This window comes from Protomyctophum parallelum (genome assembly GCF_964188405.1).
Source record: "Protomyctophum parallelum genome assembly, chromosome: 18".
Classification (NCBI taxonomy): domain Eukaryota; kingdom Metazoa; phylum Chordata; class Actinopteri; order Myctophiformes; family Myctophidae; genus Protomyctophum; species Protomyctophum parallelum.
The window spans coordinates 30,154,351-30,181,253 of record NC_139716.1 but is presented as its reverse complement, the minus strand read 5'-3'; the positions used below and the strand labels follow the sequence as shown (position 1 = coordinate 30,181,253).

General features: G+C 44.1%; 1 protein-coding gene across 1 annotated transcript in view; it reads right to left on the bottom strand.

Moving 5' to 3' along the window:
- Positions 1-26,903, bottom strand: part of svep1 (sushi, von Willebrand factor type A, EGF and pentraxin domain containing 1) — a 182,161-nt gene that overhangs the window by 117,683 nt on the left and 37,575 nt on the right. Inside the window, exons 2-3 of the mRNA XM_083789323.1 lie at positions 23,771-24,026; positions 20,992-21,168 (exon numbers count right to left, since the gene is read on the bottom strand). Coding sequence (XP_083645449.1) covers positions 20,992-21,168; positions 23,771-24,026 — 433 coding nt within the window. The remainder of the gene's footprint in view (positions 1-20,991; positions 21,169-23,770; positions 24,027-26,903) is intronic.

The following is a 26,903-nucleotide window of genomic DNA, read 5'->3' as shown; positions in this document are numbered from 1 at the left end:
CTACGAGCTTGTAGATCTGCTATTTTTCAATAGTAACATAATGTTTAAAACACCCAAAAGGGGTTCCCGGCCAAAAGGGGTTATAAGCATCGAGCCAGCATATGCTCAGCGGTATGTATGTACCCGTGTGCTGCCCTGCGGCTCCGGTGTGTACTGTGTGTGTGTGTGTGTGTGTGTGTGTGTGTGTGTGTGTGTGTGTGTGTGTGTGTGTGTGTGTGTTCACTGTACCACCATACCCTTCATTTAGAGGGGAAGTGGACCGCCGGTCGTCCAGATGACCATAAAGTAAAAAAAGAACAACCTGCTGTTTTCCTGCAGCCGTTTAAAACCCATGACGACGACAGAAGCTGTTCAAAAGAGAGCTATGAGCTACCGTACGGTATGCACTAATGATCTGCACAAGCGAGGACAGACAACCGCTACAGTATGTGAGCAGTTCGTTGGAAATGTGTTCAAACTAAGAGAAGGATTTCAATAAGAATGGAACATTAACCAATTATGTTACGTAATAGTATTTATAAAGTTAACCTCTTATTTAAACCCTGCACTTTGTTGACCCAGGGGTCTATACGTTGTCCCTCCTTTTTTCCCCCTCTACAATGTTTGCGGGATTTATGTTTTTACAAATTGTTACCGTAACATTTACAGCACAGTTGAGCCGCCGTTGTGAGCTTGTAGATGGTCTATTTTCGCTACTATACATAACTAATTTGTGAAATTTAAAGATTGAAATGATACAATTAAAAACGAAATGTCAGCGACCCTTTTGGGAGTGAATCCCTTTTGGTGTTAGCATTATGTTATGCTTTAGCTATTGAAAAATAGCAGATCTACAAGCTCGTAGCGCGCCACCGAGTGGCGCGCTACGAGCTTGTAGGTCTGCTATTTTTTGAAAAATCGAAGAACGACTGACATTTTTAGAATCTGATCTCAGGTCAGAATGGGTTAATCAGACCAGTGTGTTGTCCAGTGGAAACCTCGTATGAATCTGATCTCAGGTCAGAACGGTGGTTCTTCTCTGTGACGAGAGACGATGGAGACGCCACATTTTGCACAGATGTAGCCCATTAGCTCTAACGATTTAGCTATAGGGCACCCGAGCCGGCGACCTTTGTGGGGTCGCACATCGGCCCAAATCTATATGACCGACCATTAACAACCTACAGTATATATATAAAGCAACATTTTCTACATTTCATTATGCTTTAAATATAGCATGTCATGACGTGTCAAACTTAAGGGGTTTTCGTGATTCCGAATCCATTCCAAGCATTGGTTTTGCACGAAAAACACTCCTTGGGGGTTCAAACGGCCATCGCCGTCGTCACAAATGTGACGAGGTCATCACATTTGGGCACAAGTGGCTATGGATTAATCGCCCTATAGCTAAATCATTAGAGCATGCCCTGGGCTATACATTTTGGTCGCTTTTAGACGAATTATAGCGCAAAATTACCCTTATATCTCTCCCTAAGCTCCTCCACTAGACGGGGAGTGAACATTAATGCAGTGGGTGGTTCTGCCATGTGACCAGAGACGGGGGAACGGTGAACGTGAATGCCGTCAGTCAGTCAGTCTCAAGTCAAAGCGCCGGACGTGTGCAAACGAGGCATGTCTCCTTTGCAAACACACCGTTTCTCCTCCTCCACCCTCCCTCCCCTATCCCCGTGTCTTTTGACTTCCACATAGCCTCCGACCTCTAAGGCCTTAGAAATGTCTTCTACATCCTGACAGTTTTCTGAAAAAGCTAGGTTTCTATGTCAGTCGTTCTTTGATTTTTCAAAAATAGCAGACCTACAAGCTCGTAGCGCGCCACTCGGAGCTATGAGCTATGAGCTTGTAGATCTGCTATTTTTCAATAGCTAACCATACCTCTGCCCTCTATACGGCGTAATACTTAAAGAGTTCGACCGGGCCACGGCGTCCGAAGCTCATACCTCACGACCTGCATGCTCATGAGACATGAGGGTTAATATCACACAAGAATCTCCATGTCTCTCTAGGGTGCAAGGCCTGGGATCGATTAGCCGAGGCCCGAGGCCTATGAAAACAATAAAAGAGAGTCCCTGAGGGAGATGTGGAAACATCTGCCTCCTCACACTGTCCCTGCAGTGACAGACAAAAAGAGAGAGACAGGGGTTTCCAACCTAAGAGTGACAAATAGTGCAGAGTATACGACTGCATGTGTGTGTGTGTGTGTGTGTGTGTGTGTGTGTGTGAGTGTGCTTTGTACGTCTGTCTGTTCAGTTTAAGACGAAACAATGCAGACGAGAGGATGTCCGGCATCAGTAGTAGTGTGTATGAGATGCTAAATCTGGACAGATGCTCTCTCTCGACACACACACACACACACACACACACACACACACACACACACACACACACACACACACACACACACACACACACACACACACACACACACACACACACACACACACACACACACACACACACACACACACACACACACACACACACAATCTGGGTTTTAAATCGGTAGATATTTTAAATGACAAAACAATGTTGACAATGCGAGGAAACTTTCCATTCTCAACCACCAGCCTCTCACGCACAAGTGATCGCCGGCATTGGAAACAATTCCAACGTACTGTATAGGCACACAAACACAACTATACCTTCACTACAGGAACTGGCCCAGACACAAAGAAAGGCACGCATATAGGCCAAACTTTACATCTCAGACCAAAACAGTCTGCGTATACATAATAGTCTGTGCCAGTAACAACGAGAATGTGTACATCTCCTGGTTTAGCCATGAAACAATCCACTAGTGCACAAGACCACCAGGGCAGTATGAAACAGAATGAATGAGAGCTGGAAAGATTGGATGTGATGTCATAATAAACTTTATTTCTATAGCAGTGGTTTCCAAACCTTTTTCATTTTTTCCCCATTTCATTTTTGTCCGCCATATTCCATGGTGTATATTGATGTTGGTAGTGGTACCATTAGGAAAGAAAAAAAGGGCGTTTAAACGTTGATCAAAGGAACAATATTCTTCTACATTCTCTAAGTGTGCAGACTTCTTGTAAATTAAGTAATGCGGATGTTTAACAATCATTTCACTCGTGAGCGTAACATTAAACCAAAAAGGGGTTCCATTCGGTTTCATTTTAGACTTTAGAGTTAAAGATCTAATAAGGGTCCATTTGGTTATACCATTTGCAACTCTCCATCATTTAGTTGGGGCCCACCTGGAACCTCCTGAAGGACCACTGGTGGTCCCTGAAACCCACCGGTTGTAAACCACTGTTATAGCTTTCACACATAAAATACAGCTAAAATGCTTCATGGTCAGCATTGGAAGAAAGTTTACGTCATTCATTTTTGAGTGGTGCAACCACTCCAAGGAACAGCAAGGTCTGTGTCCGCCTATGTGTTCACCTATGTATGTGTTCACCTATATGTATGTGTTCACCTATGTATGTGTTCACCTATATGTATGTGTTCACCTATGTATGTGTTCACCTATATGTATGTGTTCACCTATGTATGTGTTCACCTATATGTATGTGTTCACCTATGTATGTGTTCACCTATATGTATGTGTTCACCTATGTATGTGTTCACCTATATGTATGTGTTCACCTATGTATGTGTTCACCTATATGTATGTGTTCACCTATATGTATGTGTTCACCTATATGTATGTGTTCACCTATATGTATGTGTTCACCTATGTATGTGTTCACCTATGTATGTGTTCACCTATATGTATGTGTTCACCTATGTATGTGTTCACCTATGTATGTGTTCACCTATGTATGTGTTCACCTATGTATGTGTTCACCTATATGTATGTGTTCACCTATGTATGTGTTCACCTATGTATGTGTTCACCTATATGTATGTGTTCACCTATGTATGAGCACCAGTATGAGTACCAGTAGGGGCGCTGTTGTGCCATGCATGAAACAGAGAGAGGGAGACTGCACAGTTGCCTGCTAATGAGAGAGAGAGAGAGAGAGGGGGGGGGGGGGGGGGGGGAGTTGCACCACTCGGTTCACACGGTTGTGATTTTTTTTAAAGCACAATAACAATGGCAGTCATTTGAAAAAATGACTGCCATCGTCATTGTTGCCAATTTCTGACTAGCATGCCATCTCTCGTCTCACTTGCGCTCACTGTGTCGGGTGAGCACGTCGACGCCGACACTGAATGGAGAGTAGTATAGTAATAGTAAGTAGGTTAGTAGTAGTAGTATATATTAGTAGTATAGTAGTAAATAGTAGTAGTAATATAGAGAGCCACCTCCAGTGGCTCATATAAGTGCTATTGACCATGAAGCCTACACTGACTCCCTCCCTGTTGAGTCACAACAGGGAATTCTGCACCCGCTTCTATAGCGAGCTTATACTGTTATGTTTTCAGGAAGAAAAAAAAAACTCACGCTTGGAGCCCGTGGCGTCGCAAAAGGGGGGGGGGGACCCCCTGCCGCATGAAAATATGACATCTGCTGTACTGTATAATGACCGTGTCCGGTTCGTGAAGGAAATTACCGTATACGTGCGTGTGTGCATGTAGATGTGATCAAAATTGGAAGCGACAACCATACAGTGGTTTTGAACTCCACTGAGAGAAAAACCATAAAGCCTATAGACAAGTTTGCTATACAGACCAGTCCAGCTGCTTCCGTTAACTCTCCCACTATAAACTAAAGGGACATATACTGTAGTGTACTGTACATCATATCGTGATACAGTATGGGGTTGGTTGGGGGGGGGGGGGGGTGGTGTTCATAGTGGTGGTGGTGTTCAAGCTTTAGCTATTGAAAAATAGCAGATCTACAAGCTCATAGCGCGCCACCGAGTGGCTTGTAGGTCTGCTATTTTTGAAAAATCGACTGACATGGAAACATAGCTTTTTCGGAAAACTGTCAGGTCAAAATGGGTTTAAAAAAAAAACACCTTAGGTTTTTAGTTTTTTGGGGGGGGAACGTCTGCCTTATGGAACGTCGGGAGGAGGTTCTAAATCACATCGCCGGATTCCATTGAAGTCTGGTCTGCCGTCCAGCTGGACAGGGGAGTGGGAGAGAGAGAGAGAGAGAGAGAGAGGGGGAAGCCATAGTCCAGCTGTCCACCTACACACAACCCCACCACAGCCTCCTCTCTCCATCTGCTGCAGAGGGGAAACCTCCACGGACGCCGAAAAAAAAAGAAGAAAAAAAATAGAACTTCCGTCATGGAAACTTCTGTAAAGGAATCTTTTTGGAGAGAACGGTGTGGTGGGTGGGAGGGAGGGAGATCTCTCTCAAGAGTCGATTTCGTCCTCGACTGATACCGTGGCCGAAAAATGTTCTGTCGACTTTCCACTGACGAAAACGAAATGGAAACTATACGAAAACTATAAACGTGCTGCTCATTATTACTCCGTCCAATTCCCACAGCGACGTCTGGGGGGTGCACACTTAGTTTAGACCAGTCATTGGTTAGACATGGGTTAAGGTTATATAGGTTTAGGTGTCCTGCCCCGTGGGAGGTTAGGGTGCAGGGTTTGAGATCATGTTGTAGTTGTTGTATAGGACTAATGACCGGTCTAACCAATGACTATATAGTCTAAACCAAATACTGTCTAAACTAAGTACTGCACCCGACGTCTGACTTCACCCTGCAATTGCTATAGATATACAGTACCTCTGACTGGCTTCCCAGAGTTCAGAGACTGTCCTGCTTCGCTTATTACAGAGTCCAAGAAACACACCAGGGGGGTTGGCGGGAGGGGGAGTTCGATTGGGAAAGCCAGGGCGAACCACTAAACAACTGTACAAACACAAGGTCGGTCGGTTCCACGAGTCTGGGCTTTGCCTGATTACAGATGTCAGATGTACACTAGAGATATGTTACAGTAATGTGGTGGTATAGTGGCCACGGAATGCTCTCAGCCCTGGGGGGGGGGGGGGGGGGAGCTAGAACACAGAGAGAGGACTTGGAAAAGGACTAAAATGTTTGGCAGAGAACAGTCGAGACATTTCTCACCACCGGGCTTCCACCAATATATTATGTCACCGTGTTAGCCTGCATGCTGCGCGCAGAAGTGTTTTCATAACTCCTCGGCGAGGCGATATGCGAAGTGATATGTTATCAAAACAAACCCACCACACACGCACGCGCACACACACACACACACACACACACACACACACACACACACACACACACACACACACACACACACACACACACACACACACACACACACACACACACACACACACACACACACACACACACAGTACATGTGTGAATACTGCAAATGCACACACATACAAATATGGTACACAAAGTATGCCAAAATCAAGAACACTGCTGTGTTCCTGTCTGTTTGGTTGGTTCATGGTTTTGGTTAAAAATGGGTATAAATGGGTCCAAAAAGCCTCAGAATGTGCAGTGCTGATTTATGGAGATTATCTTGTTTAACAAACATGTGTGAATGTCATAACTCATAAAGCCTCCGTTTTCTAAAAGATCGTTTTCATAATTTCATCCAAAACCCAATTGCAGAGAGATACCACTGGCAATCTGTGTTGGGAACTCACGGCGGTGGTAACTTCCAAGTTGGCCTGCATGCAAAAAGAAGACCATTCCTGTAAAACGCTACATTAAAACTCTTTCAGCGCCACCTGGTGGTCACCAGTTTAGGCTTTGAGTGCCAATTCTCCTATTATAACAAAAGAAATAATTTGTAATTATATTATGCATGTAATGTGCATGTCATCACCTGTACACCAGATTAGAGGAATTTTCAAAATATATATATATATAAATAAATAAAAAGATAATAATTTATTTTTAATCCCAAGGGAAGACGTCTTGTCGTCCGTAGCAACCGGTACAGAATTGGCAATTAGACGTCTTGACGTGTCAATCCGCTGCCTCCGAGATAAATAACCAACACTAAAAGTTCACAAAGCGTGCACTAAAACCGTGCGTGCGTGGGTTGTCTGTTCCTGGTTACGTTGAGATAAGATAAGATACGATCTTTATCGTCACTGTATGAGACACACAACGGAATTCCGTTTAGTGCAACCATAACATGTAACAGTATCAACAGCGAGAACACAAAGGACAAGAGAAAAAAACACTGATGGGGCAACTTCATGGCATAAATGTCCGTCAAGTCATCTCAATCCATTAATAAGCATTCTTCTAATGCACCGTTAAAAATAGTAAAATACACCAATAAAAAGATAAGTAGATAAAATAAGGGGGACCACACTGACCATGGCTGTGTACTTGTACGCGAGACAGTGTACTTGATATGTATTGTGTACTGCCTGAACACACTACCTGTCTGTCAAACCAGACGAAGGTTCAGTACTTAGAGTTTACAACACACACAAGGGGTCGAGTAGACAGCATGTGGTGTTACTGTGTGCATTTCTAAAACTAGAAGGTCTGCCAGGCCAGGTTGCCTATACTACTGTGTCAGTCATCGTCGGGCGGTGCACCTGTCAGGGCACGAGGAAGCTGTGGTGGATATAAAAAGTTTGTATGCGACAGAGCGTGGTAAAACTTCCACCTTGAGGGGAGCAGATTAAAATCGCTATGCGACGAGTGCAGGGAGTGCAATTAGATGACCTGGGCTGTCTTTGTGTCTCTGAATTGGTCCAGGTGACATTTAGATTTAGATCAGTAAGGTACATACGTTCACAAATCTCCCCACAATGATATTGGCACACCAACAGATCATAGTGAAATCAAGACTTAATTGTCAATATCCTTAACCGTATTTACTTCATTGCCCTAGCTGGGCTCCACAGAGACCATCCTTGGCTGCCCACATTTTCTCTACATCAAATATTTTCACCAAATGTTTCCAGATTTGAATGAATATTTGCCTATTATGACATGAATAGGGGTTTGAGGGTCAACCCATTTTAGGCGGGAACCCCTTTTGGTGTTTAAAACATTGTTATAATTTAGCTATTGAAAAATAGCAGATCTACAAGCTCATAGCACGCCACCGAGTGGCATGCTATGAGCTTGTAGGTCTGCTATTTTAGAAAAATCGTAAAAATGTGGCGCAAATCTTTGAATATAATATTCTTTCAAAGTGAATGTTTTTAAATCAGGTCTAAATGGGTCAAGGTGGTATCTTTTGTATCAGTGTGCTCTCTCTCTTCATGCATGGGTGTTTGCACGTGCGCGGCTGCGTCGTGTCATTTGTACTTGTGTGTATGTGCGTACGCAGTAAACGCTGCAAGCACTCGGCCGAATGAAAGCCCCGAAAGCTCCTCTGAACAGACACTGACTGAACGGTGCCCGTCAGTCCTCCTCCCATCGTCCCCAATATCATATCACGCCATGTGCCACACCACCACTCTCACAAGAATGTGGCCACAAACATGTTTCTCGTGGACACATTCCCTTTTCGTCCGCAATGGAAACATTCCTGTTTCGAGTGGCGAAGGCAAAGCTGTGCAGTCAAAGCTTATAGCAGAGGTTGACTCATGGTGGATGGAGAGAGAGAGCGAGAGAGGTTGACTCATGGTGGATGGAGAGAGAGAGAGCGAGAGCTGTGAGAGAAAGAGAAATGCCTTTATTCCAGAATGCTGGCAAACTGCTGACTTCCTGAATCCTCCTCAACCCGTGACCTTTGACCCTATAGGCCTCAGACGAAGCGTGTGCCCCTCTCAGCGGTGGGAAAGTAACTAAGTATGTTTACTTAATAAGTACTGTACTTAAGCAATTTTGAGGTGTTTGTACTTTACTTGAGTAAGTCGAATTTTCCGTAGTTGTACTTCTACTCGAATAAAAGTACAACAGTACAGTATTTGCCTCTGAAATGTATTGCACTACAATTATTTGACAACTTTAGTTACTAGTTACTTTGTAGAATTACATTCTAATGACATTACAAAATATACAGCCCTGTATACATTTTTGGCCACATCTGTTATACATTTGAAAAACATAAACTGGGACAAGTACTTTCTACTTTTATAGTACTTTAAGAACATTTTGATGCCAATACCTTTTCTAAAATTGCAGCATTGATACTTTTACTTAAGTAAAACATTTGAGTACTTCTTCCACCACTGGCCTCATAACCTCCCTCCCACTGGAGGAGTTTCAGTCAGCAGCCCTTCCGCCCCCCCCCCCCCCCCCCCCCTCACATAAATAGAATTAAAAGAGCGTGAACGGGCGCACACACAACGAAGCAAGCCCACAACACACACATTCACACACTCGCGCACGCGGTGCTCAGAGCAAGATGGGGTCAGAGCAACAGATAGCGAACGGACCGGGAGGAAGTTAAACAGACTGATGAAAAGGGTCACTGATTCCTGTTTGTTTTTTCACCCTGAGGGAAAAAAAGAAAACATTGTAACTTTGGTCACCATTGAGAACATGGGAAATATACCTGTGAGAAACGAGCAGACGATTGTAATGCACTTGATCACATGATGTAAAGTACACAATGACATTGTGTAAAGTACACAATGACCAAAATAAAAACATAATTGCAAAAAAAAAAACGAAAAAAGACTGCAGGGGTCGGGAAACAGGACAGACACGGATGCCGTGTCGAGAAGGATAAAAAGTCAAAGTCAAACATTTCTAAAAGCTCACAAACCCACAAATGTTCTCAAGAAACACTTACAATAACTTCGGTTTAACCACTTAAACCCTAATACTTTGTTGACGGGGGTATACCCAGGGGTCTATACTTGGTCCCCTTCCTTTATTACACCAAAGCTCTTCAATGAAAAATAGCTGATCCACAATCTCACTAACCTTTTGTATTGTGACACTTTGTGAGCTTGTAGCTTAGCCATTTTTCACCGAACGTTCTCTTCAGAGTCTCTTCACCTTTGACATATATACCCAGAATAGGGATGCTATGGTTAAATGTGTGTGCGCTAGGTGCATGCGTGTGCATCTGCATCCACAAAGTGACCGCAAAGAAAATGGAACGCTGCAGGGTGTGACATGATGTGACACATCCAGACAGCAGCACCACAGTCACCACATGGCCACTGGCAGCCTGCCTGGCAGCCTGGGTCTCTAACCACAAACTCTCTCCGCTCACGAGTGACCAAACAGAACATGCATCCATACCGTATGCACGACGAGGTGATGGAAGTATCAAGTATGTGTCACGGTTTGCAGGTGTTATAGGACCCAAGTGCAGGAAACTCAAACAAAGGCAGGACAAGAAGATCACATACACTTGACTTTACTTAGGAAATTACATAGGATAACAGAAGTACATTACACTGAACATAAAACCCTGACACCAACTTGATATCCAGCACTGAACAAACACAAGGCAGAGTTTAAATAGTCACTGGAGCCAACGTCATCACCCAACCTGGCTCAGCTGGTTCCCACAGGTGATGGCACTCAGGGCAATCAGAGTCAGAGGAGCAGGACGTGGGAGAGAAAGAGGAAAATCATGGACAAACGGAGGGGCTCAGGACGTGACCATGACAGTATGGGGCCCTTTCAACATCAGAAGGAGTGTGCGCCATGTGACTTTAGTCACATTAAGCCTCATGTATACTTGATCGTACATCCCGTTGCGCACCAAAGATTGCACATCTACAAGTTCACAACAAGCTTGTGAGCTTATAGTTTGGCTATTTTCGGTGTGTGACACCGCCGGCGCAAGTATACGTATAAATGAGCCCATTGCACTTACTGTACACATATAACATGTTTAATTGAGTGTTTCTGAAAATATATGCCCCTGCGCACGCCGCACACACGTATACGATATGTATGGCGTGGAGCAGTCGCCGCGCCCCTGCCGGGGAATTACGACAGATTTAACGAGGGGTGTTTCTCTGCTGTGCGAAACGGCTACTTAATGCTTTTTCTGTGTGAATAGTAAATGTTTATGGCCATACTGAATCGGCCCCGACGTGAGAGACGGAGAGAAAACTTTAACTGAACAGACTAAAAAGAGACGATTTACAAAGGGATGGCGGCAGAGAACACATGGGAGGAAGATGGAGAGTGACGAGATGATAGGATCAGCTGTGGTCTTGTCTGCGTTAACGTACAGTATGTACAGTATGAACATATGCAGTGGTGGAAAGTAACTACACACATTTACTTAAAGGGACACTTCACCCCTTTTGCAACCAGATCTTATTTTAATGATGTTTAGGAGACAAGAAACATTTCCTGGGGGGTTTTATGTGGGTAATACTGTATGTGTTTTTAGACATTTTAGTACCCCAATGCCCACAATAGACACTGGGCTCACTTACTTCCTGGACTACATGTTGTCTCAGTAAGACAGCCCTCCCCCTATCCATGAGGAGGAGCAGTGCACCAAAGCATTATGGGAATTGTAGTCCAGTTAACCCATTTAGACCTGACACTAGATTCTACAAAATGTCATGACAGTTTTCTAAAACAAAAACTATGTTTCTGTGTCATTATGTTGTTCCAGGGACCCCCAGAAGCAAAGATTTGAGTTAAAAATGTTCGCTCTGAAAGAATATATATTCCAAATTTGAGCCACATTTTTTTGTAGCGCGGCACTCTGTGCCGTGCTATGAGCTTGTAGATCTGCTATTTTTTAATAGCTAAAGCATAACATAATGCTTAGAACACCAAAGGGGGTTAAGTGTCCATGATGTCATGTCTTGAAATACTAAAATATCTAAAAACCCATATTACCCACATAAAAAACACAGGAAAGTGTTTCTTCTCAAACATCATTAAAATAAGATCTGGTTGAAAAAGGGTTGAAGTGTCCCTTTAAGTATACTGTACTTAAGTAGAATTTTGAGGTATTTGTAGGCTACTATTTGAGTCTTTCCAACTTCCAGTAGGCCTACTTTTACAGGTACTTTGAGTACTCAAAGTATTGCTACGTATACTTAACAATTGAGTACTTTTTCCACTACTGAACATGTCACTACTGTATAAGTGTATATGCAACGCTGTACTTGTAAGTATGTTTTGTGTCTCAAACTCAAAGCAACACCATTGTGAGTTTTAACAAACCTGTTAAGAGTGACACATTTAAGGAGGAAAACAAGAGCTTAAGATACGGAGGGTAGAATGGAGGGGTTCGTGTTTTCTTCAGTCTCCGACAGAGAAGTTACCGTACTGTATACAGTAGGTCCAAGTTTACAGTCCCCCCTCTCTCCGACAGACGCACGTGCCCACATGTGCATGTTCGCACACACAAGCGCACACATGCGCACTCACGCGCACGCACACGTACACACACAAACACACCAGACGCTGTTTGCTTTACTGCCCTGACCTACAAACACGACAACACCAGTCATCAATTAAGACTTTTTTACAGACCTATATGTGTCTTTTAATTAGGGCGGTGGGGAAGGGGGGTGTGCACGCTGCCTTCAGGAAAAGGGGAAGGGGAACGGGGTGGGTGGGTGATAAGAGCTTTTATATAGACTTTATTTCCGGAGTCTAAGTTAGAGCAAAATAAAAAACAACCTGGCACAATGGCTTTGTTTGTGGTTTAGTCGCACTTATGTTCAGCGACATCTTTTAAATCACCGGTTTAACCCATTCTGGGCGGGAACCCCTTTTGGTGTTCTATAACCCTTCTGGACGGGAACCCCTTTTGGGGCTCTGTACAGTATGTACAGTATTATATAGATATTTTATGCCGTTAGTTAAATATTTTAAGTTTTTAGAATCGGCCTCAGTCCAAAATGGGTTAAAACACTTTTTTTTTGCAGACAAGCTTTGATATATATATATTTTTTATAACGTATATTTATTGGTTTTAACTAAATTAACACACACACACACACACACACACGCCAGAGCAGAACCTCTGCCCTAAATGTTTCACATCGGCCTGTCATAGCGCCACCAGGAGGCCGAAACACATTTTTGGATATTTAATCGAACATATTTGCGTGATTTGCGAACAAATCCTGATTGGCTAAGATTGGCTTCCGAAGATTCGAACAAAATGCCTCAAATCATGAACACAGCGTCCGATTGCCGTGACACTTATTTGCACGCTCATCCCACAAATCAACATATTTTGTCTGCCAGATTCCACCCACCTCTACGATGACTGAATCACGAACATGGCCCACCAACAACCTAACTGTATCTGAACTGTCACGAACATGGCCCACCAACAACCTAACTGTATCTGAACTGTCACGAACATGGCCCACCAACAACCTAACTGTATCTGAATTGTCGGAGACAGTTTGGTGCTCCGAAAACCTATACCCGGGTTGTGCAAGGACGCGCTGTGATTGGCCAGTAGCCCTGGCCACTGGCCAGGCAAACACTCTCGCCAGAACATGATTCACTATTCTGTCCATATCGGGTCGCAACTCGAACGGCCCAGAGTCAGCGAAAGTGAACTTCGCAACGCTCGACGCGGCAACTCGCTCGCTTCAGCTCGCTCGGTATGGTGTCCCACGTGGCTCAAGTTCACTGGAGACGGCGAGGCCTCCGTCTCCGTCTAGTCCAGAGACTAGAGTAATATAATATATATAGTCCGCAGTTGTTGGAGGCGAGAGGCACAGAGGTGGACTTATCATTGGGCTAGGGTGGGCTGCAGCCCGAGGGCCCCCAACTGGGGGGGGCCCCCCCCCCAAAAAATAAAACATCTATTTTATTTTATTTTTAATGATTTGAAATTGTAAAGTATTGCAATCCAATTCAAGTGAGATTTATGTTTAGTTATTGTATATTTAGTATTATGAAAAACATTGAGAGCTTCTGCTCTCAATGTCACTGCAGTCACATGCCGACAGTTACGCTGTGTTTTCTTGGCGGAAATGCACCGCGCAGCCCACGGGGGCCCTGAAAATTTGTCTATTTGTAAATTTGGCCCTTGGGAGGGTAAATCCGGCCCTGGAGAGGTACCCCCGCGTTGGCCACAGATGCGGGGCGTGGTTATAAGCACAGACCGGGTGGGATTTCGAATGTCGCTCGTCTCTTTCTTTGTTCTGCTCTCACCTCTGTTTCTCTCTCACTCTGGCTCTCAGTCTCTCTCTCTCTCTCTGCTGACTGGATTCTCCACAACAAGCATGCGTAGTTCTGCTGAGACAAGGAATCCCTCTCGTTCCCTTACTAAAAGAACATTCCACCACACACTATAATGTAAACTTCCATTTGAATCAATTCAAACAAAGAAGTGGGGGGAGGAGGGGGGGTTTGAACCCAAAAGTCCTCCTTTGCGTGTCCTCGTGCAATCCCTGGCATTTGCCCTTCAGCCCGCTGCCAAGAACTATGGACCAGAACTGGGTCAGCGTTCACATTTTGAGCACAATTCTTCAGCATGAAAACAACACCGGGAAACACCACAGAGTCAGACTCACGCACACAATAAGCACTTTTAACCATTTTGACCTGAGATCAGATTCTAAAAATGTCTTCTACATCCTGACAGTTTTCTGAAAAAGCTACGTTTCTGTGTCAGTGGTTCTTCGATTTTTCAAAAATAGCAGACCTACAAGCTCATAGCGCGCCACTCGGTGGCGCGCTATGAGCTTGTAGATATGCTATTTTTCAATAGCTAAAGCATTGCTTCAGCAGAAACATTTCTTCAGCAGAAAACAACACTGGGAAACACCACAGAGTCACGCACACAAAAAGCAGGTTTTTTTGGGGGGGTTTTCACAACCTCAGCCATTTCACACTTTCACAGAATATTATATATATATATTTATACACTCATACACTCAACACAACTTCACGTACATTTACAAGTATTCACAATAAAACAAGGAAATAAAATACTAAGTATATTCACCGTAAAACAAGGAAGGAAGTATAGCTATAGACAAAAACAACAGACAACAATGGGAAGTGAACAATACTGAGAACAGACACATGACTGGAGACAAGAGGAAAGCATATGAGCACACGAGAAGGTCTGGGGGAGAAGTGTATTTGGTGAGTTGTTACTCGGGATTCCGAAACCTGCTACCTCATTAGTAGAGGCAGTACAGGACGACAAAATAAATAACTTTTAATTCCATGTGTAGGACTACACATGCACACCAACTCTCCTCTGTGAAATCACATTGTTGTTGTTATTAACAATCCTCAAGGACTACACTATACTCCACCTTCCCACAAGAATATATACCTAGTAGGAGAAAAACTAAATCATTTCTAACGATCTCCTCAATCATGATTAGTTGCGAAAATAGCCGCTCTACAATCTCACAGTGGCATGCAGCCCATTTGCAGCGTGACACGTTCAACTTGTAGATCAGCAATTTTTGGTGTGCAACTGCTTGGCAATGAAGTATCAAGTCACACTACACCCATTTGAAAACATTATTGTTATTAATTAACAATAGTACAATATATTTTGCCTATAAAACAAGGCAGGAAGGAGGAAGAGTTTCTCCAAAAAAAGTGTACAGGATTTGTTAAAAGGCTGTTTTTATGTGGACACGCCCACCATGGACCCTGAGTCTGCAATAAAGGCATTCATTTATTTATTCATATCAGCTTCTGGCTAGGGGAAACATTGATATAGGGTTTATGTGCTCTTTCTGGTGTCAAGGTGAATGATGCCATAGCCAACATAACACAGAGACAAAAAGGAAAGAAAGGGTGAGAGAGAGAGGAGAGAGAGATATTTCAAGGACTCCCCCCCCCCCCCCCCCCCCGACAAAGCTCTGAAATGTATTATCTGAGAGTTTGATATAAGGCAGAGGGCGACAGCTAAAGATGAATTTTACATGTTAAGTACGCAGAGTCTGTAAACGGTCAGTATATGCTTATAAATCAGGCCTGGGGTTTTTTGAGTGAGTTCCAAAAAAATCGTACTTTCCACTTACAAATCAAACTCTTAGTACATACGTAAATATCCCCCCCCGGAAATTAAATCACCCAATAAATTCTGCACTGTATGTTTGAAAGTGCCTAACGGAGTGACGGATGGGACTGTTGTGGTGTCTACTGTCTGTGATAGGATAAACAAGACGTATTCTATTGCGTTTCTATACAGCCTTCTGGTATGTGTCAGAACTGTGTGCGTGTGTGTGTGTGCGTGTGTGTGTGTGTGTGTGTGTGTGAGTGTATTATGTGTGCGTGCGTGTGGAAACGTGTGTCTGTCGGTGCGTGTGTGTGCACATGCTCATGTGCATGTGTGTGCATGAATGTGAAAGATTGTTATGTGCATGTGTTAACCAATTTTGGGCGGGAGCCCCTTTTGGTGTTAGCATTATGTTATGCTTTAGCTATTGCAAAATAGCAGATCTACAAGCTCAAAACCGAAGAACGACTGACATAGAAACATAGCCTTTTCAGAAAATGGATGTAGAAGACATGTAGAAGACATTTTTTAGAGAGAAGGGAAGGGGTTGAAAGTGAACGAACCCCTGTGCGAAAAAACAAAAGAGACGAAGATACGGTACAGTATACATCCAACCGAGCGACGGACACATTGAATTATGACCGGATGACCCCCCTTTGGGGCTCAGTCAGGACTCGGAGTGATGCTGTGCATTTCCACATGGGAATTAAGGGGCTCTATAACAAAACAAATATGAAGCTATATCAACTCCAAACAATAGCTTATAGAGGTCATACGGCGTGCGCGGAACACCGGGCCGATATATCACGGGGAAGAAGAATCTATACGTCAGCAGTTTCCATTTGAGGACAGACGATGTGGAACAAGCACGCCTCCAGATAATCTCTATGAGCGATGGCATACCACCGTGGTGGTGGGGGTGCGTTTATTTTGTGGCACACTTCAAAGGGGGAGAGGTCCAGCTGGCCCATAGCCTCCTTCACATAATATTCACAGACACCTACAGTAAGGTGGTTCTCTCTCTGGTCTGACGACCAATGAGCAGAGTACTGTACTATGTGAGGCCGATAACAGATACAGTATGCATGCAATCACTCACACGTACACTGTGCACGTGCAGTAACACATGCACCAACATGTTTGCATTCGCGCGCGCGCACACACACACACACACACACACACACACACACACACACACACACACATTGATATTTAAGAAGCACGGCACTGTAGAGAATCAGTTTTCCCATTGCTTTTGTTCTTGTTTTTTTCTGTTCTTTTTCCCCCCTTTTATTATTTGAATCATTAATAAAAGGTGGGCATAATAATAAGCTTCGGCTTCAGCCCAAACCTTTTCAGTCAAACTGTAACTTTGTAACCCTCATTCTGAATGTTCAACTGTTATTGTTTAAAAATGACTGAGATAAATTAACACACACACACACACACTTTTCTATTTTGGAACTATTATGTTGAAGTGGTCATCTGTGAGACCAGTTGGTTCTCAAGGTAGGGTCCGGGGACCCCCCTATAGTGTCCTTGAGAGGGTTCCACGGGGGTCCCTGCAGCAAAATGAGGAACAGTTCTCGTTCTCTCCTTTCCCTCCGATATAAGTCAGAGCGACGACAGCGCTGCTTTTCGTAAAATGTCATCGAATATGAAACATAACGATTGAAGGAAAAATGTTGCGAAACCTCAAATGCTTTCTGAGTCAAAGGGTGACGGCCCGGGGCTGCCCGACGACTATAGCGTGCTGCCAAAGCCGCGACTCCGTGTGTGCACCGAGTTTTTTGCGGTTTACGAAAAGCAGAACCAACCTGCAAGTCTGTGCCAGCGTCACGCCACAGTAACAGTACATGGCTGCCACCTCTGTCTGCCACTCAGGCACTCTGGCAACCCCCCCCCCCCTCCCCAAGGAAAAGCAAAAGAGAGTGCCCGTAATAACTCACACAACACCTGTGGTTCAGCCAAGCCGCGCGAGGTTAAAGCAACAACATTAAACAGAGCAAAAATCTACAACGTTTTGTCAACTTTGTTGGTTTCCTGGTTACCGGTTCATTTTTTTTTACAGCAAATCGAATTATGCTTTTTTAAAGTTCAGAGCAAAACCCTCCTCAGACAGAACGTATGGTATATTATACAGCTTAACAGCCAAAACAATCTTCAATGGACTGCAGTGTTCAAAGATGATTTTTCTTTTTCTTTGACTTCTTTGACTGCTTGCGGTATAAATAAAAATGAGTTGGCTGAGCGGTGTGTGTGTGTGACAAGTGTGACGAAATGAAATGTGTGAGACCGTGTCTCATAACAGAAAAATAAGAAAGAGAAGAGAGAGAGAGAGAAATTGACAGACGGGAGGGAGGAGAGGAAAACATCTTTTTTGTGGGGGCCGGGAGTGTCTCTCGCTGTGTCCTTTTCCTTTTTCCTTGGTGCCGGCTGAGACCAGCTCCGCAGTCTGCCCTCTGCTATTAATTAAACCATCAAACACATTAATAAGGCAAAGCAGACCCTCCGGTCTCGACAGCATCTGAGGGGAATTAGGGCGGCGTGTGGCTGGGGAAAGACGACCCCGATGCCCTCAGCACTTGAACGCCCCACCCCGCTTCCAGGTTTTGCTTCTCTCTCTACTGTATGTGCGCCTCGACCTAGACTGTACTCTTCTTTACCCCCGCCCCCCCTCTTTCCAGAATATGGTACACACTTCTCTCACAATTCGCTATTTAAAAAACAAATCACACCCCACGTGTGAAGTGAGCGGTGCCTGCCTTTGAGCGGTTGATCTGCTGCACCCACTATCAAGTAGTAAGTGAGGTCATAGTAATTTATTTTGCCATTGACTTGAACGGGAATTGGGGGGCGGAATTGTTTTCACATAACAAACAGCTCAAGATTTTAAAAAAGCCAGCACGTGGGCGTCACAATTATTATCACCCATTCACCTCCCAGTCAAGGGGATATAGATAGATTGTTATCACAGTTTCTCTCCAGCAATAAGCACTGCAACTCCGTTATACTCAGACGTATAAACACACACGCACACGCACGCATGCACGCACACGCACACACACACACGCACACACACACACGCACACGGACCGTTCCATTTGTCGTGCTGTCTCGGTGCTCTCCAACAATCACACACACGGCCACAACGCGCTGCGTGTTTCCTCTCTGAACTTCTTGATTGCAACACTGGCAGACATTGTGCATTATGAAGGCCCCCGTCAGACGAGACGGAGCATTAGCTGTGGTCTAGCATTTAAAAGGCTAAGGAGGGGTGACTTGCCTTAGCCAATAAGTCATGACAGCAACGACTATGTCTTCGGATTGAAGGCTGCTCTAATGTATTTATTCGATAAAGCCTGTAAAGTGGGTCCAAGGAGAACAAATCACATTTGATTAACGTAGGCGTCTCGGTGGAAATGCGCCTGAAGGTCGCATCGTGACTGCATTGCCGCAACTAGAAAGAAAAAAAAAAGGATCTCATTCCTGTAGTTCGATCTCTCTCAACCAGGAAGAACGAACCACAGTCTCGACCACAGTCATTTCCTTATCGTTCTGATGGACGAGAGAGACGGATGTGTGTTGACAGCCCGCACCGTTCTGTACAGCGTGTGGAATTCACACCCGGGCCCAGAATTCTCAACAGCATGGCTTTAACCCATTCTGACCTGAGATCAGATTCTAAAAAAATGCCTTCTCGTTCTTCAATTTTTCAAAAAATAGCAGACCTACAAGCTCTTAGCGCGCCACTCGGTGAGCTTGTAGATCTGCTATTTTTCAATAGCTAAAGCATAGCATAATGCTAACACCAAAAAGGGGTTCCCGGCCCAAAATGGCTTAATATCCTCCTTACAATGTAAATTATAACCGAAGGGGCCGGGGATGCATCACACTGAGGCGTATTGCTCCAAATACATTGCCCTCTATGTTATATTAGATTCGGGCATGTAGGTTAGGATGCCTCTCGAGTGTCTCCCTAGGAGGTCCCCGGGGGGCAGACCAAGGATGGATTACATATCGGATTACATAGGAGGAAGTTACTGTACAAATGTTGCTCTGGAGAGGGCAGGTTGGAGCTCTCTTGGTGGAGCTGTTGCCCCCGCGACCCGACTACGGATAAGCGGTTGAAGACGGACGGAGGGATGATATTAGAATTCGAGACTCAACATCTAGTTGAATAAATGTTTCCTCCATGATTCATCATTCGATGCAATGCAGGCCCCTTGCATACAGTAAGTACACCACAATGTTTTCCCCGATACGCCGCTTTGAAGTGTATAGCTTAATTACGCAAGACATGTTGGTGTGATCACCCCTAGGAGTGTCAGGGCTCTCATGAACACATCAAGTTAATTATGATAATCCGTTTGTCTCCACCAGCGAGAACTATATGATTAACTCAATGAGAACTCAAAACCGCTAAACGCTAATTAATCACAGTACCTCTCGGTGGCTGTGCAGATCAACAACATATCACACGGCCATTTATACAGTACTCATGGTGCAAGTACCGGTACTGCATGTTATGAATGCATGTTGCGCGTTGTGTTTTGCGAGGTAGCGGTTTACTATGAAAACCTGAAAAACAGGTCCGTCCGTCACACCTCAGAATTCATTTCATGTGTCGATCTGACCTCATCAAACCCTGTACACCCAAGACACGCTCCATATATGGCCAGTACAGAATTCATTCCATATGTCGATCTGACCTCATCAATGATGATCCCCAATAATAGCATTCATTTATGAAAAAACTAAACATCCAAGATGAAATATGGAGTACAAGGTTTCTGCCCCACAGAGATGGGACGGTTTTCAGCAGCGATCGAGGATATTAGATTTTATGTCATTTTGAGACCGGCTGTATTTCGCGTTGTCTTAAGTACCAGGTCTTATTCCCTATAACTTGAGTAAACTAAAGTCCTGGAGGCGTGGATCAATGCTCTTTGGCCACTCAGAATAGCCAAAATGGCATTGATCACGCCTCCAGGTCTTTAGTTTTTACTCAAGTTAGGGAATAAGACCTGGTACTTAAGACACGCAAAATACAGCCCTTAAGAGTAAGATGACTTTATGGGCCAATTTTGTGCAATATACCAGAACACACACACACACACTCACTCACAAACCCCAACACAGACAGTCTACTGTATGGTCTGTATACTTAAGTAGTGTGACGTCGAAGAAGCAACAGCAGCTGTGTGTGCTTTCTTAATTCCTCCATACCTGTGCATTCGTGCTGCAGGCCCTTCCCGTAGTGTCCCTTCTCGCAGACGCAGTCGTACTGTCCCGTGTGCGTTCCGCACTTGCAGCTGGCCATCAGGTCGCAGCAGTCCCTGCCCGCCTCGCACAGGGACGAGCAGCGAGACAAGTCCTCCTGGATGTAGCTACCCGTGGGGAGGTCTGGAACGCAAAGAAGAACACACATGTTATTAACAAGCTTATACTGGGTCACTGACACTGTAGAAAGAGTGAGACTTGAGGAGAGAGAGCTTTTAATGGTGTGGCTATATAGCAACAAGCCTAACTGTCACGGTGCGACTCAAGTAGGACCCAAAATGCAGAACAGACTGGTTAAAGGCATGGAAGTCAAAATGCAGAGGGATTTATTCACCCAAAACTCAGGATAACATAGAATACACATAGGACTGGAAACACTACTGTACTTAGAGAACACCATAACAACTATCTATAGTCAAGCAGGGAACATAAGGAACTGAGGGTTTAAGTAGACACAGGGATCACAATACAGTACACAGGTGAACAGAACAAACAATCAACACTGGGATTGGCTGGGAGACTAACAGGACACAGGTGGAGAAAACTAGTAATCACAAGGAGGTAAGACAAGACAGGCAAACACAACTAGGGACAACAGGAAACACTAGGACATCACTAAACAGTAAAAGTGTGCAATGCAACAGACTGATATTGTGACACTAATGCCGGTGCAGTGCTGCAGTGTTATCATTTTGATTTGTTTTAAAGGGGAAAGGGTTATTTTTTACTAAAACAGTGGTTTTCAACCAGTGGTCCGGGGACCACCAGTGGCCCTTGAGGGGGTTCCAGGTGGTCCCCAGCTAAATGATAGAAAGTTGGGTAACCAAAGGGACCCTTATACTGTAGATTTGAACTCTCTTTGAGAGCGTAAAACGAATAAATAAAACGAATAAAGTTTGACACTTTCAAGAGTTAAATTATTGTTAAACATCTGCATTACTTAATTTACAAGAAGTCTACACTTCTGCTACTTTAGAGAGAATGTAGAATATGTTTTATTTTGATCAACGGTCTGTCTTTTATCTCTCCTATGGTACCAAGTTCAGTACACCATGGAATTGTGTACGACATCGTATATGGTGGCCCGTGGCTCAAATAATGGGCCTTGATGAAAAAGGTTGAAAACCACTGTACTAAAACAACGAGGTAAGACATCTATAGTGTGCATGTTATCCATTGAAGAAGGCTCTGGTCAGATCTGACCCCAGGTCAGCAGCAGCGGAACACATCAGGAGTACAAGAGGACGGGGTCTCTCTCAGCCACCCCCAAGCCATCTCAGAGTATACCTGTGGGTTTGTTTTTTAGGATGTGTCAGAGAACAGAGGTTGAGCTGATAGATAGCCACGAGGCCTGGCTTTCATTGTAAAAGCCTTTATCCTTCCTCTGTCTGACTGCGACTAATACCCTGACCCATTCACTACTCTACCTACAGACAGTACTGCCTGGGTTTGTGACTGTGTGTGCGTGCGTGCGTGCGTTCGCTATATTAGCTGGTCGTGTTTTAGGAAGCGATTCAACTGCAATTGATATTTGACAACCATGACAGTCCCATTTCCGCTTGATGAGCGAGCGGGAAGTCCCGCAGAACTGTGGGAAGCGGGCGTTCCGTCGTCATGTCTGAATGGGATTGAAGCTGCATGGCTGTTGGCAGGACATGAGAGCACAGAACCATGAGAAAGATGACTTAAAAAAGAAACAATATCGTCCTACGTTAACGGGGTCAAAACCTCCACACATAAGAGGAACATAACTCCGGTGCAAATGACGATGAGGCGAGTAATTACGGGAGTTAGGGGAGTATATAGCACGAAAAACCCTGCATGCAGACGGTAAAAGATATCTAATAATAATTATACTATCCCCTTGTGTTATTAAAACTAGACTGAGCACCTTCAGTATATGTCCAGAGTTGGCGGAAATTGTCAGAGGAAAGTGAGCGTTTTAGCCAAAAGCAGTGGTTTTGAACCAGTGGTCCAGGGACCACCAGTGGGCCTTGAGAAGGTTCAAGGTGGTCCCCAGCTAAATGATGAAGAGTTGGTAACCAAATGGACCCTCATACTGTAGATCTTTAACTCTTCAGAGCGTAAAATGCTCAGGGTCCATTTGGTTTCATTGAACGCTCTCAAGAGTTAAATTATTGTTAAACGTCTGCATTACTGAATTACAAGTCTACACTTCTACTACTTTAGAGAGAATGCAGAATCATTTTTATTTTGATCGACGTTTGCCTGTTATCTCTCTTAACCCATTCTGACCGGGCACCCATTTTGGTGTTGGCATCATGTTATGCTTTAGCTATTGAAAATTAGCAGATCTACAAGCTCATAGCACGCCACCGAGTGGCGCGCTAAGAGCTTGTAGGTCTGCTATTTTTGAAAAATCGAAGAACGACTGACATAGAAACATAGCTTTTTCAGAAAACTGTCATTTTCAAAACAGACATTTTTGGAATCTGATCTCAGGTCAGAATGGGTTAATGGCACCAAGTTCAGTACAGCATGGAATCGTGGACAAAATCATATCCAACGACAACACAAATGTTGGGTCTGAGAGGCTAAAAATGCCATCAAATGGTGGTGCCCGTGGCTCAAAATGCAGAATAAATGATGGGCACTTGACATGAAAAGGGTTGAAAACCACTGGGTCTAAAAAGTAGCACGACATGTACAACATTAACAAGAACTCAATTCAAAGTGTTGTATTTCCTCTCACTCACTCACTCACCCTCGTGCAGCGCCCGTCGCGCCAGAGCCTCGAACTCGGCGAAGTTGTGCACGAGGTAACAGTGCTGGTCCTTGGGGTGCGAGGCCATGTCGTGGAGCTCCCGGATGTTGCCCTGCCAGATGCCCAGCGTGAAGATCTCCACGCCGCGCTCCCGCAGGGTGGCGGCGACCGGCCGCGGGTCGCCGCCGTTGGAGTAGCCGTCGGTGATGAGGAAGATGACCCGGGTGGCGTTGGCCCGCGAGTGACGCAGGATTTGCTGCAGGAGGAAGAGAGAGAGAGAGAGACGCTAAATGATGGGAAGTGGAAACTGAATAAGTCTTCCTACTTCCAGGCTGCCTCCTTACTTCCTTCACAGGTGTTACCGATGATACTAATTAAGGCTCTAGCTGTTCCATTTAGTGTGCATGTGGTTCTCAAACTTTTTTATTTTCAATGACCCCCATAACTCTGAGTGTACAAATGGAACCAATACTAATGGAACCAAATTGGTTCCATTTGTACACTCTCAGAGTTACACACCAGGCAGTACACCAGTCCGTTTAAAACCCACTAAAGGACACTTTGAGACACACTGGTGTAGCAGAGTGTTTCCAGTGAGCCGACACGCACAACAGCAGCACCCCGACTCTGTTTGACCAGAATGGAACAGAGCCTTCATTAGTATCATCTGTAACACCTGTGAAGGAAGTAGGGAAGTGGCCCAAGACAAGTTCTTTCCAAATTGCTGTGTGCATTTGTACATGTATAGTATAGCCAATTACTATACTGTATACACACTGACAGGTGAAGGTTTATCTGGCAAGTCATCTGTGACTTTTTAGTAGATAATTTAGTACGAATATATCCAAGTACACCTAAAACATATTATTTTATGCAGTCTGCTTAAACTTTTGCTGCTCATCCCCCTCTACCCCATGCATCTACCATCTGCTGTTACGGGTGGATTCAGAGTCCCTATGTTTGGGACTGATGCGCTTGATCAGAGTACCTAAAAAACAGATCCAATTCGTCGCCAAATCATAATAAATATATTGCTTTTTATATTCAATATATATATATGTCATCCATTCATGAGTTGTCTTGACTGAACTGAGGGTCTGAGATGCATTTGTTACTCCTTAGTAACGATCATCATCATACTATAATCATCATCATCATCATCATACTATAATTCTGATAATGTCTGTCTGTCTGAATGTCTGTCTGTCAGAAACACCGCCGTATCTCCTCACCGCCTACAACAAACACTCCCACTTTTCACACAGGCATTGGCCATAATAATATGGAGGTCTTAAGGAAGCCCTTTTTTTCCAATTGAACACATTATGAATTAATAATGAATGTATTAGTATATAAAAAATGCGCAGTACCCCCTGCGCAGTACCCCCTGCGGCCACAACGGGTATAAGGGCTAGTAAATACAACAAAGCAATGTACGACATGGAAGAAGATACACGCAAGGGGGAAAACCTCTTAACGCAAACATACAAACTAAAAACAAGCAAAGTCAAATACATCAACCCCACACAATATTTCAGTCTATACCAGAATACTCTGGGGCTTTATTGACATGCGACTAAATTGAACAACAACAAAGAGCGTCACACTGCGACCACTAAGAACAGCCTTCGATTCTAGGGCTCCTCAAAACACTACATCAGCAAAGTTAGAAAATGAGGGCAGTACGGGGGTAAAAAACAAAATAAAGAATACAGAAAGAAATTGTAGAGAAAACTCTTACAATTGTAATTATTTCTCCCAACAACAAGCAATCCAGCTGCTGCCACAGTGGTCTGCAAACCACCGGAGCACGGGGGCTGGCGCTATAGCTAGCAGGCCCGGGCCTATGCCATGCCACGGTCCAGACACCGGCTACAGTTCCCAAACCTAACTTTAGAACACCCGTTTACAATCCGCCACATACAATTAGACAGGACGTTAAAGTCAGAGAAACATATCTTTATATGTTCTCTGGGATAAAAAAAGGGGGGGGGGAAGCATTGAATAGAGCCATCTGCTAGCTCTACTATGCAGACCAAGCTAAAAATCTTATGGTTTGTTCGTAAGAGATATTTGGAGCGAGGGCGAGAGGGTTTGCATGGAAACTCAAAAAAACTAATTACGAAGAAAAAAATTACCAAAGGAGCTTGTGGTTACTAGTAGTAACCAGGCTAGTAACCACAAGTAAAGGCTGCTTTTCACCATCGCCATCACACTACTATAGTAACTTACTTACTGACTTTCCATGCTTTTGTTCTTGTTTTTGTTTTTTTCTGTTCTTTTTTTCCCTTTTATTATTTGAATCATTAATAAGGTGGGCATAATAAGCTTCGGCAAACCTTTTCAGTCAAACTGTAACTTTGTAACCCTCATTCTGAATATTCAACTGTATTGTTTAAAAATGACTGAGATAAATAAACTAACTAACTACTAGCAGTGTTGCTAAATCTACTGTAAGGATTACACCTGCTTATACGGGTCCCAGATGCAGAGGCGTCATTTCAGGAAACAATAGGGGGTGTGGCAAAAACAATGATTTGGAAAAATAGCAATAGTGAATGTGGAAGGACTGAGAATTGCACTCCGATCTAAGATGTGCAAAAAAAATGCTCAGTGGAGAAAATCACACAAAAGAATGTCATTTCAGTTAAAAATGTGTTGGCCTGGGCCGTGGCTCAGTGGTCCAGGCACATTGGCTGGCAATCCAGTCTGGCAGTGTGCCGCGGGTTCGACTCCCGATCCCGACGGCCTTTACTGCATGTCTTCCCCCCCATCTCTCTCCCCCATTTCCTGTCAGCCTACTGTCTGTCCCTCCATAAAAAAGGCGAAAGCCACAAAAAAACATTAAAAACAAGTACTGTGTTTGTGTGTGTGTTGCTACAGGGTTGATAAGTCTGTCTGTCTGAGGAACACCACATGTACTGTATATTGACTGTTGTGATTGGGGTGATGTGTGAGTGTGTGTGTGTGTGTGTGTGTGTGTGTGTGTGTGTGTGTGTGTGTGTGTGTGTGTGTGCGCATGCTGCAGCCACTGAGTGAAATGTTTGTAACTGGTGTTCATCACTTCAGTAAAATGGCACAACTTTGAAACCATATCCTCCTGCATGGCTCATATTCTATATCTTTCTTTTAA